This window comes from Eucyclogobius newberryi, unplaced genomic scaffold, assembly GCF_026437365.1.
Source record: "Eucyclogobius newberryi isolate DKJ021-1_F unplaced genomic scaffold, fEucNew1.0.hap1 SCAF_7, whole genome shotgun sequence".
Lineage (NCBI taxonomy): Eukaryota > Metazoa > Chordata > Actinopteri > Gobiiformes > Gobiidae > Eucyclogobius > Eucyclogobius newberryi.
In genome coordinates this window covers 11,729,874-11,743,330 of record NW_027316389.1, presented here as the reverse complement: position 1 = coordinate 11,743,330, position 13,457 = coordinate 11,729,874, and the positions used below count along the sequence as shown (strand labels likewise).

Sequence of the window (13,457 nt, the reverse complement as noted above, 5' to 3'; positions counted from 1 at the left end):
TACGGTATAAATGTGAAATATGGTTCTGAAATTAATCAAAAAAGGGCAGAAGAAGAATAGTCATTTTGTGATTTCTGGTTTAAAAGACCATCTCTATTTGTAAATATTTTCTATCCCAGCATATTTTGAATTGCCTGGAAAGTCCAGTATGATATCTCTGCGTTGTTTGTACAGATCGATCTGGTCTGGTCACTGTTTCGTCTGAGCGCGTTCAGACGGGCGCGATTGATTAGCACGTCAGGGACACGCATCAAACCAAACATGGAAATGCAATGAGCGACGCATAAAACTGTTAATGCGTGGCAAGAAAAGTTTGATTATTTTTGTTCTAAATGATGAAGACCACTGATCTCGTTTGTTTCATTCATCATTGAAATAACAACTCTGATTGCACGATTCTGTCTGAGTTTGGCTTGAGGCTCAAAAGAGGGAGTGGTGACGACGCCCATCTTTGTAAGGCATTGCAGAAGTGTGTAGTTTGGATCACAGGCAATATTTTTCACTTAAATCTGGTAAATAATTGTTACTAGTTGAATCATTAGTTGCAACTTGCTGCACTAACGAAGTCCAAAGCCCGGGAAATGTTTTGTTTGGAAGGGCAACTAAAATGATAACTTAACTTCATCCTTAGCCTTAGCCAAGTTCAAGCTTACAACGATAATAAATCCCACTGCAATGATTCAACTCATTATTGTGGTCCATTTTTCCTCAATTCTTTTGTTTTTTGACATGAAGACTATGCAGCTGTGTGAGCTCCGCAGGATTTCAAAGTAAATCAGAGCAAAGATCTGTGTGTCCCATGGAGAGAGGCTAAAACGGGAACAGTCTGACAGAGACAGAAGTCAGGGAGCATCTAACATCACGCTCGGCCCCTCGGCTCTCCTCCTTCGGGGCATTCAGCACTTTTTGGTCAAGACAGATGGCACTGTTGCAGGACAACTTTTTCTGTTCCAGGACAGAGGGGACATTAGTAAGATGAGCCCTGTCCTTTTCAATCAGTCTTATCGGAGCGCTTATCTCAACTTCTTTTAAAGTACGCTCGCCCCACCTTTCCACTGTGTTGCTGTTGTCCATCCATCAGCCGGGACAGAGACAAGCAGAGGTACTAGTGCAGGCCTTCTGGGAAACTGACCCGTTTAGGTCAATTCAGTCATCTTCTTTTTTCTCTTTTTTTTTTTTTTTTTGCGATATTTTTTTTTTTAATGGACACATATTGCAGCTTGAGGTTTTAATCATGTTAGAACATTTGTTCCTCGTCATAAACATACCTGGAGCTACATTTAGCTTCATTTATGCTTCTTTAAGGAATCCTGTTTGGAAACTTCTCTCCCCTCTGAGCATCAAAAACACTCAAGTCTGAATTTCCTTGAGCTGTGATCTTCTGAGCTGATTTTAAGTATAAATCATCACCAGACTGAGCATTTATGCCATCAAATTGGGTTTATTACAGCGCCCTGTCTGCGTTAGCATTTTGAGGTAAAGCTAGCTTTGTTTAAATCCTGTGTAATTCCCTCTTCAGCCAGTAGATGAAGCTCTAATTTAATTCCTGACATGAGAAATGCCTAGAAGCCGACATTACTTCATATTAATCACATGATTTTAAGTTCTGAAGTATCATATGCCAAGGTAAAGCGTGTTTAAATGACAATAACAAAACAAATACTAATGCATAATAATCGTTATTTAGTCATTCTGCAGAAACCCTAACCCTTTCTAGTTTTAGACAACATGTTATATAACCTTTGAAAGTCATGAATAATATCAAATCAAAAACTAAGACAAGATTAGCCATACACTTAGTTTAAATGCCTCTTTTTCTAGCATGGACTCCCCCTGCGGGTGCTCTGAAGGGTGAGGCAGTGGCAAATGTGCTTACAAATAAAAACATCAGTGCTGTTAGCTGTGCCATTTGAGCAATAACTCCACATTAGAACAAAAGCGATACAGAAGAAGAATGTATCACCGGGTGTGTCCGGTAGCATTGAAAAATAATTTGGAAAGAATTCTAAACTGGACTTAAAGCTTCAAGATAAATGAAGTTGAGGCTTGGCTGTGGAGTTTTTCTGAAAGGACAGAAGACCATGTCGCATGTCAGTGTATAATGATGATGCAGGGATGGACTTCAGGTTCTGAATGCAGGTGGTTAAGCACTTCCAAAGGCATATTATGTTGTTAGACTTGAGTGTTTCCAAACCTATTTTACTTCCCTATCTGTTCTTGTATTTGAGCAATGTTGTTGAATTAGTGCGATTCACTTCAGCACTATTTTTCTCTGCACTGTGATTCTGTCCACACTGTATATTTGTTGTATCTATATTCAGTCGATGTTATTGACACTTTATTTTATGCATGCCTTTTATTTTATCATTGTTTATACTCTTCTATTATTATTCATAGTTTTATGTCGCACCATATCTCCGAAGCACATTCCTGACACTGAAGAAAGTAGCGTTGTAAACCCAGTGCCATTGTCTTATCAAGTCAAACACGCAGCATCATTTTAATCAAACTGAACATTATTAAACCCTTTTGCACTCTCTCCACCCACAACCGCACACTCAATCGCAGACATACCGTATTTTCCGGACTATAAGTCGCACCAGCCAAAAAATGCATAAAAGAAGAAAGAAGGAAAAAAAACATAAGTTGCACTGGAGTATAAATGCAGTTGCAAGTGTGAAACTAACAAATAACATCACATATAAGTCACTCCGGAGTATAAGTATAAGTCGCACCCGGCCAAAACTATGAAAAAAGGTGCGACTTATAGTCCACAAAATACAGTATGTGTCCAGACAAAGAAGGTGAAGTGTATCTGACGCAGGAATTGAATTGGCAACCGCTAACATCATTTAAAAATAGTTTGAACGATAGTTACGTAACCTGACATGCTTGTACGTTTGTTTTTATTTGCTCAGGACAACTTTTTGCATGTTCTCCCCGTGTTACCGTGGGTTCTCTCCGGGTTCTCCGGCTTCCTCCCACCGTCCAAAGACATGCATGTGTTAGGCAAAATTGGTGACTCTAAATTGGCCCTAGTGAATGAATGTGAGAGTGAACTGTCTGTAATGTCTATGTCTCTGTGTTGGCCCTGCGACAAGTTGGCCACTGTCCAGGGTGTACCCCGCCTAAGGCCCGAAGTTACTGGGATAGGCTCCAGTCACCCGCGACCCCGAAAGGGAACAAGCGGTAGAAAGGATGGATGGAACTTTTTGCATTTCGTATTTTGCATCTAGCACAATTGAATTTCACGTTCCATAACCAACTGTCGAGCACCTGATCTTTTATAAGTGCCAGTTGTGGCATCAATCATAGTGGACAGTCCCAGAGCCGAACATGTCTCTCTCCACAGGGCCCAGCAGTGCGTCCACAGAAAGGGGCGGGAGCAATGATCGTCCATCATCAATAATACATCCACTGCATTAAAACCTATGAATAAGTAATGTGCGGGAAAGAAAAAAAAGCCTCCAAGAATGAGACCGCTGTTCACGCGCAGACATGACGCTGTGATCTTTTACTCCAGCTAAGAGCGACTGAAAGGATGGAAAATAAAGAACTTCTCCGGACTCTGATCTACTGTCTGTACGGCGCTTTCATCCCATTTTATTCTGAAGTAATGGTTTTTCCATCGGGCAGAATAAATAAGTTATTACTGCCATGCGTCCAAAGCCTTTGGAAAGAGTCTGAATATAAATAGTTAATTTGCCTCCCATGGTGGAAGCTTCACTTTGTGTCATGTCAATATGTTTGTAATTACATTTTTATACATATAAGCTGGAAGAATAGACGGAGGGATTGTTCCGGTTGAGTGCGTAGTGAAATTGGCTTTGCCCCCGATTGTAAATGTGTCAGGATGTAAGGGAAAGTGTGAATTCGGGAATTTGTAGTTTCGAGACAACAATGAGATTCGAACCGTGGCTGTGATTGATGGCTGAGCGTGTCAAAGATGGCGGACAGCGGAACGGGCTCTCGCTTCACAGCAAAGAGGTCTGTGGGGAGTTTGCATGTTCTCCCCGTGTCTGCGTGGGTTTGATCGGGGTGCTCCTGTTTCAGTTTGCAATTGCACAATAGGCTGAAAAAGAGGTGGGACTGTTAAAATACTTTTGACATATTGAAAAAATATATTGCAGAACATTTTGCCAACTGTTCAACTCTTAAACTCGATTTTGATATCAAGAAAAAGACTTGATACTGGGTCGATACTTAGAAAAATGTATCTTAATATTTTTTGGAGTAAGATGATATTACAGTATTTCAATCAGAAATGTGTCAAAACTTGTCAAATAACCGACAAATGTGAAATGTCTCTCAAATGACCGTATTTTCCGGACTATATGTTGCACCGGAGTATAAGTCGCACCACCCAAAAAATGCATAATAGAGAATACAAAAAGTATATATAAGTCGCACTGGAGTATAAAATGCGGTTGCAAGTGTGAAAATAACAAATAATATCACTTATAAGTTGCTCCAGAGTATAAGTATAAGAATATAAGTATAAGTCGCACCCCGGCCAAAACTATGAAAAAAGGTGCAACTTATAGTCCAGAAAAGACGGGAATCACAACACTGCAAAAATATAATTGTATTCGCTTATTTGAAAGTTTACAAAATGATTATTATTATCATTTATTTATCCATTTTTAACCCTAACCCTAACCCCATTTTTTTTTACTTGTCTATATTTTGGTGCATTGCAAACCTCTACTCGATACTTGATCAGTACCGATTGCGATAACCCTGTGAATACAAAAACACATTCATTCACACAATAGAATGTATGTTTAACACGTAATAATAGTAGTTCCTCTAATATTTCCATGTGGTGGAGATATATCGGTTGGCAGCAGACTCGTGTCCAGCTGGGCAGTTGTCAATGGTCAGGTGAAGGATGAGCTCGAATACCAGTCTGCTCGCTACAGCGCTTTAGAGGAAATCCATTTCCCTGCCCAGCAACAGAGAAGCAGGTAAATGTAGTGTTGAGTAAGCTACATGTGAGTCCAAACCAGTGGAGTGGAAAGAAACTTTATCAATTATGCAAAGGCGCTGTGCAAGTAGAAGACTGGCCAAGATTGCCAAGTTCGGGTTTAATGTAAAAATGGCTTAGAAAAAATGCCCTTGAACTAATTTGAAGGTCAGTACTTCAGATGGAAAACTGCTGCTGCTGAAAAAGAGCTGGAAAGAAGCGTGTGTCAAAACTGATAATGTTATATTCAAGTTTTGGACCTGCTATTTGCACTGTGTTAGCTTTACTTTAACTTTCTCATATCTGTGCGACGTTTGTGCTACTATTTGGCCATTCTGTCAAAAGTAATAAGAGTTGGATTAACCACAATGTCTGTTACTTTTAACTTTTGCCTTCCTGTACATGTCATATCTTTTATTGAATAATATCATAAACAAATTAAATGTGTTATTATTACCATTGTCAATTCACAAACATAGGAACTTTCGGTGCAACATAAAACAATGAACAATGATAAAACAACCTATATAAGTGAAAAAGAAAAACAATTAAAATCTGCTATAGGATAAAAAATAAAGATAGGCTTACTATGTACACAAAATGCACTTTACGCTTTACTTTTTTGTTTGTTGAATAAAACTAAAAATAATAAATGCTTCTGACAAGGTTGCGATTCAAGATTATTCAATTATTATCGGTAATTGGATTATTTAGGTCACACAATATAATCGTAATTCATAATTGTGACATTTTAGAAACAACATTTTGTGGTTTAATTCAATTTATAGTAAAAAAAAAATAAAACAAATGCATCTATACAACGATAAAGTCCTTTTTCCATCTGACCGTTTTTGTCACATTCACTTTATTTTGTAATTCACACAGTTCAGTTTCGTAAAGCTGGTCACACACTCGAGAAGAGACTAGATTTCACAGTAATAATCGCTGGGTGTTGGTGTGTGGGGTGGGTGTGGGTGTGTGGGGTGGGTGTGTGGGTGGGTGTGGGTGGGTAAAGCAGGGGGCTCTGACTGATTGCATTAGGGAGGAAGGAGAGTGGGAACAGGTGGAGCTGATTTCTAAAATGAGAAGCGCAGGCCGAGGGGAGGAGACCGGGACGACAGGTAATGTTTAGAACCAAAATAGATTACAGGGACGGATCAGTGCAGCGCTGCTTAGTGGATGTAAAATACATAAAGCACCTTTGCCGGGATGTTTAGTCGTGAATTATTAATATCTGGGTCGGTGTAACTCTATTGCACTGTAAGTAAACTCTGTGCAATATCATCTTCTCTTTTGGAGCCGGGTGCTTGAGCGTGTGGATGAGTGCATTTTTTAAGACTGAATTAATTTAAAAATCAACGGTAAAAGACGTAGGTCAGTCATTTATAACGAAGCTTTTCTCATTTCGTTATTGTAGACGGGTGGTTTCTGTGCCAAGACCTCACAGAAGTGAAAAGAGTTGACTGATAACCGTAACGTCCGACAACATTATGTAAAAGAGGAATGAGCCGCCACTAGATTCTTGTAGCACTTCTATAATAAGGTGTGTTTTGTCATTTTTTTTGACATTGTGGATCATTTTTCAGGCTTGTTTTGCGCGGACACTTGAAGCACACCGGCATTTCTAACCAGATTCACTTTCACATTTAATTTCGACTGCAATCTTGCGTCACTAAATTGTGTTTGCATTTGCATAATGGCCAATTATGACTGATTAGTTTTCTGAATACACCAATTACCTCGTCATTTCGTCTGGAGTGGATCTTAAACCTCCGCTCTCATGTATGTAATAAATAACTACGGTGATTATCCGGGGCTCCCTTTGACATTGGATTCTGACGTAGAAGAACCATAAGACTGAAAACTGCTTGAACTAAAGCCTCTCTAAATTGCCGTTAATATTAATATGCATCCTCCCACTAGTTTGGTCGATGCGTAGAGCACAAAAAAAAGAGTCCAAAGTGCTTTCCGCGCTCATTATATAAACAACATTCAGGAATCCCGGCGTCCATTTAGGTCCAGGGCTCGGTGCCACTTTACCAGTGCGTCGACGCCGCAGAGCCAGGAACTGGGAGTGAATGAACGCGGCTTCCTCTGAGAGATGGTTGTAAACGCCAGACTATAAATCACCGCCGTCTCACTTCAAGGTCAAAGGAAATGGAAGCTTTGATGGAAACGTTTAAGTTCCCAAATTAAATGCCATAACTGTAAAGAGCCGGGGTTCTGATTAAATTTAACTGCAGCCCAAGTCGACCCCTCATAGTCTAACATGCTGGCATTGCACTTTTAGATGGATAAATCTTAACGTCCACTCTATTAAGATGAATTGGCCGTATGTGATTTATTGCTTTCCGTTATTTATTTATTTTTTTATCTTCCCGTAAATATATTTTATTCACTTTTCCTTTACTTTTTGGAGTTAGATCTCTACGCTTTGAAGGATCCAGCTGCACATTTTTATCTCGCTGCTTATGTGAAAATATCATTCGTTTTTCATTTGTAATAAGTGTGATTTCATAAAGCTAGAAAGAAAGCAAATGAAGGATTGCACTTGTGAATAATACACTAAAATAATTGTAACACTAACAAATGTATATTGTGACATCCTTAATACCTAAGAAGTACTTGTCCATATATTTTTAATTCATCCCCCTCTGTTAATTGTTAAAAGTGGTTTTGAGGATGGTTAATTGAACATTCACCGTGTTCTACTCTCCCAGCAGAGGTCACCTAGAGTTCTCTATAATGTCAAAGAACTTTTTTTCATGCATACACGTCCATTTAAAGCTGGAGCTCTGGATTTTCACGCCACAAAACCAGAAATAGATATTTAAATCAGTCCAACTCGTCCCTGGCTCTAAAAAAACCCTTTGGCACATCGGAAAATATGCACAAGCATGAATTTTCGGGCACGTGCACTGCTTTTAGAACAGCTTTTTTCAGAGTAAAAAACCGTGTGGACCACCAAAGCCCAGCCAATCGGAGCGCTGCTTTCTGCTGATGTCGGCGGCTAATAACCCCGTTATTATACTTCATTATAAATCATTATGTCACAAAGTGCTGCTTTTACACTGTACCCTTTGAGGTGAAAACGCAGTGATTTACCTCAGATTTATGTTATGAAATGTGACTCATAATGCGAGTGCACAAACTCCTTACAAAAGCACTTGCAACACGAGGTCATTGAAAGTTACAGTGAGTGAAGTTGTGTGGGGGAGTAGCAGCCCCCCCCATCACCCTGGTGACTAAGTCCAATTAGACTGTATGATGAGTGTGGTCCGTCTACTTGTGAAATTGAATCCATGAGGCGCACTTCTGATTGCTACAGGTCCCTGCAATTTAGCTTCCACTCTGTCTTTGTCATCGCGGCGCGCGCTAATACGTGCGCGACAGAATGGATGATTTCTGCTTAAGGCCGCCTTTTGATTGATGCTGATTACGTCTTAGCTTTATTATACTCCCATATAACGAGTATGCATGTGTGGGCCGCGAGGTGCTTTCAGAGCTTTTCTGTGGGGAAGAAAATCTATCATTCAGAAATACTTGGCGGTGCTTTATCGCCAACATTCTTGCCGTAAATCCGTCTTCCACTTTCGGCACGGCACCAGCAACGTAGCGGAGCGTTTTGGAGGGTAAATTCGGGTCTTGTAGCGTTTCATTTGATTGTGGTCAGCGGGCGATTAGAAGTGAAGGCTCGACTCGTGTGGCATCAGACCGCACGCAGCAGATTGCCAGATGATGTCATTAAAGGAGCACCAATCAAACGCCGGCTGGAGTCCGGGGTGACGCACGGCCGCGCCCTGAGTGCTCGTTAAACATCCTGAACAATTTACGAGATGTACGTCCCATAATGTCCCACAATGCTTTAGGGCCAATCACGTCATGTGGTTTTTGCCTGTAGTTTGGCGTAGCGTTTCTTAGACAACGCTTCATTCAGGTTCTCAACTGTTTGTTTCTATTTTTATTTAGATGATCAGTGAGGTGAAGCTGTTTGTATCATTTTTGCTTCAGAAATGAGTTGAATATGGTTGTGTTTACTTATTTATTCTATACTAACACACATATGTCTTGATTTTTCTATATTTTCAGTAATGCATGTGTGTATTTAAATCCTGTGTGTTATATCTCTGTCATCTGAAATTGTGTTTGTATCAGTGATGTTACTAAAGACAGTAAAAATAATGTAACTACAACTACTTAATTTGTTTAAATTAAAAAGCATGAACAAAGACTTGGTTCATTGTGATCAATTAGTTTATTCAGAATAATTTAGGCTTTGTAATTACTTAAAGGGTTAGAATATTACTAAGCCTTAATCATTCTTGATGAAATATTTGTTCATCAAGTATTTGCTTTATCAAGGCTAATAAAAGTGTAGTTATAAAGTGTTAACTATTAAAGTCTATATGACACGTTCCTGTTTTGCTTATTATGACTTGGTTTGCTAGGATTGCACATGCGGTAAATATTTATCATAGTTTTATTTCTGTTAAGTTTGTGAAGACATTTTGAAAAATGAGTTAACCCTCTGTGATGTCATCAAAAGGCGACGTGCCATTGAAAACACAGTGAGAATTTACACTTTTCTGACAGTTGAAACAATCGTTTAACAAAATATTATTATACGTGTATATATATATATATATATATATATATATATGGTATTATTGTTTGTCAAACCAATGCTATAGTGTAATTTATATGGATTTTGGCCCTTGTTTACATTATGGTTGCTAGGTAATAGTTGTGAAATGACCTCTACTTATGTTATATTTGCTGCCCATGTCCAACCAGGTACAAGTACAATCATAAACTTTTGCAAAAATGGTCAAACTGGAGAAATTGGCAAAATGTTTCGTCAAATTTGAAATATGATGGTTTTAGTTTTACGTTTTAGTGAAATATGTAGTCAAACCTGTCATATAGACTGTAATGTCACTGGATGTGTGAATGGATCTTTGTGAAAAGTATTCCAGGTCATAAAATGGATGTGTAACTGAAAAGGTATTTGCCTATTGTTAACATCGCTCTTTCCTCAACATTATCAAGTGGAAAAGAAAGAGTCTGAAAAGTGTTGCAGGCTCAGGGTATCGATTCAAACTCCTGTGAAACTCCTCCTTTGATAAGACGGACACGCTCCCCTTTTGAACGTCTGCTCTGTTTGTTTCAGGCTGCCCGAGCCGAGAGCCAACCCAGCGGACCCTCGCAATCTGGACGACAACGATTCCGGAAGGTCCATGGATCATGCCCCTTGATTTCAACCCTCACGCACAACCCCCGCCCCCTTTCTCTTTCCCTAATCCCGTGTCCTTCAACTTCTTGCTTGTTTCGACATGACCTCTATTTCGACATGGCCTCTGCATCTTCACAAACACAACTTCTCTGGCAATGTGCTTTCACTTCCTTTCCCTGGCTCCACTCCCACAGCCGGAGCGCTGGTTTGTCGGGTTGGAGTCGGTTCACTTACAAACAAGAATTGGGAGATGGCGACGGAGCGGAGCAGCTTGTGAATCCAACCAACGTCAAAATATGATGGAAAATTCGGTGCACCTCTCTCTTCATCTGTTCGCAATATTTGTCTGGCTCGGAGCGATGCTGGATACACTGTTGGAATGAGATATTTTAAATGCCTTAAGAATTTATCGTAAACGCGTACAAGATTCTGTTTGTTTTGTTTTTTTGTTGGAAAATATGCATATTCCATATCTGTTTGACAGTTGTAGTATTTTGGGGGTGTTCTGCTTCCATTTGCAGTGTGGCACATTACTGGGACTGCAGTGTCTCCAATGCAGTTGAAATGATTTGCCCAGAGACTCAACATATGCAATTGTGAGAGTTTATTCAGTCAGTGGGCGAACCATATTTTATTCCAAATACTTTCGATATTATTTTGTCCTGTAATGACTTGTAGCAACTTTTATATCGTTATGTTTGTGCCGCAGATCAGATGTTAGGACGCCTTTGTGAAAGAAATGCTCCGATCTATTTTTATGCTTGATTTTACACAAAAATGACGTATAAAAATGACAATAATTCCATCATAAATGCATCGCTTTACACTTCGCACAGCGCTGTAACCCTTTTTGAAATGGGGTTTTGGATGTAAACGCTAAATACTATGCTGTAAATAAGCTATATTTGTGATTTATCCGTCACGTTTCAGGCTTTAAATCCCGCTGTTTTCTAACCCGCCTCGTTTTTATGCCCGTCGATTTGTGTGCACTTCCTCTTTTGACGCCGCCGCTGTCAGATCCATTATCAGGAGCGGGGGACGTTTTGACACGTATCGATCAGGAGAATGTTGCGGAGTCTTTGTTAGCTGAAAATCGAAGTGCAATTTGACTGTGCAAAACAGAGCCCGCGCCGTATCAACTGAATGTAATGCAAAGGCTCATTACTCTCGTGTCCGAGGCCCCTGGACGTATGACGGATTACCACGCGGGACCACGACGCGCTCCTTCTACCTTGACCCACTCGGCCGGTCAGGATGTCCCGCGCACGTCTGTATCAGCAGTTGTTTTAATGTGATTGATTCTGTTGCCTTAAATTGTATGCTGTCGGACTCATAAAACGTAGTGTGACAACTTGGCTGCACTGTACTATGTAAGCGCAGCGCTTTATGGTGTAGCACAAGGGAATGTAATCAAAGTTTTTAAAAGAAAATCATCAGATATCTATGTTTTTATATATGTTTTATGATGGGGGGTGTGACTTCCTGGTTTGTTCTATTTTTCAATGTCTTATCTCTTAATAAACCAATAAATTAAATTCATCTTGACGCGTTCTTTAAGATTGTGGTATGTGTATATTTTCTGTACATTCACATTTAGCTCTTCTTTTAGTAGTTGCATAGTTAAAACTACTGTGGCAACGGTGTGTTCCTACCTAAGACATGGTTTAATCCTAATTTAGACCTTTGTTATAGTCCCGATTTAAAACTGGAGGCACTCTCAAGGCCAATCATTTTCTTTTAGTTCTTAGTTGCTGCTAAGTTCTAACGGCAGCTGCCGTTAGAACTCATTTCCACATCCAAGTGTAATGAGTTTGCATTATTCTTTAATGACAAAGTTCAGGGCATTAAAAATGCTATAAATCCCACAATGCAAAAAATTACCCTAAAACCACCAAGACACTTAGAGCTAACTCACTTTGCACCAGTAACTGACAAAACTGTCCATGAGATCATCACCTGTCTGGGTTCATCTACATGCTGCCTTGATGTGTTACCCACCAGATTTCTAAAGTCTGTGCTGAACAGTTTGTTAGCACCATTCACTCACATAGTTAACATGTCGCTTCAATCTGGAACATTCCCAATGTCTTTGAAAACTGCGGTCATAAAGCCTCTCCTAAAGAAGAGCAGTCTTGATGCCGCAGTACTGAGTCATTACCGGCCCATCTCTAATCTGCCATTTTGGGGCAAAGTCCTTGAAAAGGTTGTTTACCAACAGCTCACAGATTTCCTCTTAATAAACAACTCATTTGATGTTTTTCAGTCAGGTTTTAGACCTCATCACAGCACTGAGACTGCTCTTGTCAAGGTGACAAATGTCATCCTCCTGAACACTGACACGGGCAAAGCCTTAGTCTTAATTCTGTTAGATCTGAGTGCTGCTTTTGACACTGTCGATCATGGGATCCTCTTACAGAGACTAGAGGGCTGGGTGGGCATCACTGGCACTGCCCTAAACTGGTTAAGGTCCTATCTGGAAGACAGGAAGTACTTTGTTGAAATTGGTAGCTGTGTCTCAGACCACATGACCCTGACCTGTGGAGTGCCCCAAGGGTCAGTCCTGGGTCCCCTTCTGTTCAACCGCTACATGCTGCCGTTAGGTCAGTTGATACGCAGTGAAAATGTGTCCTATCACAATTATGCAGACGACACTCAGATCTATGTTTCACTGTCGGCAGGTGACTATGGACCAGTAGATTCACTCTGTCACTGCATCCAACAGATCAGTGTGTGGATGCAAAACAACTTTCTCCAGCTGAACTCAGACAAGACTGAAATAATCGTTTTTGGCCCACAGAAACAAAGAGAAAGTGTTAGCGGCCACCTCCAGAGTCTCACTCTAAAACCTACAAACCAAGTTAGAAATCTGGGGGTAATAATGGACTCAGACTTGAACTTTAATAGCCACGTCAAATCAATAACATCAGCAGCTTTTTACCATCTAAAAAACATTGCCAAAATCAAAAATACAGTGTCAAAACCAGATTTAGAGAGACTTATCCATGCGTTTGTCTCCAGTAGATTAGACTCCTGTAAAGGCCTGCTCACTGGCCTCTCCAAACAAGCTGTAAAACAGCTGCAGTACATCCAGAACGCTGCTGCTCGGGTCCTGACTAGAACCAGGAAGTACCATCACATTAGTCCTGTTCTCAGGTCTCTGCACTGGCTCCTGTGGCTCAGAGAATAGACTTTAAAGCAGGTCTGCTTGTGTACAAGTCTCTCCATGGCCTAGCACCAAAGTATATCTTGGATATGTTA

General features: G+C 40.2%; 1 protein-coding gene across 3 annotated transcripts in view; it reads left to right on the top strand.

The window, feature by feature from the left end:
• trim44 (tripartite motif containing 44) overlaps window positions 1-10,265 on the top strand; it is a 63,181-nt gene extending 52,916 nt beyond the window's left edge. For 2 of the 3 annotated variants that reach the window (XM_072435482.1, XM_072435483.1), the window contains one exon: window positions 10,137-10,260. In XM_072435482.1, the coding sequence (XP_072291583.1) occupies window positions 10,137-10,221 (85 nt within the window). In that variant the 3' untranslated portion in view covers window positions 10,222-10,260. Of the gene's footprint in view, window positions 1-10,136 lie in introns of all 3 variants that reach the window. The other variant, XM_072435481.1, reaches the window with a different exon arrangement.
• The last annotated feature ends 3,192 nt before the right edge of the window (window positions 10,266-13,457 follow it).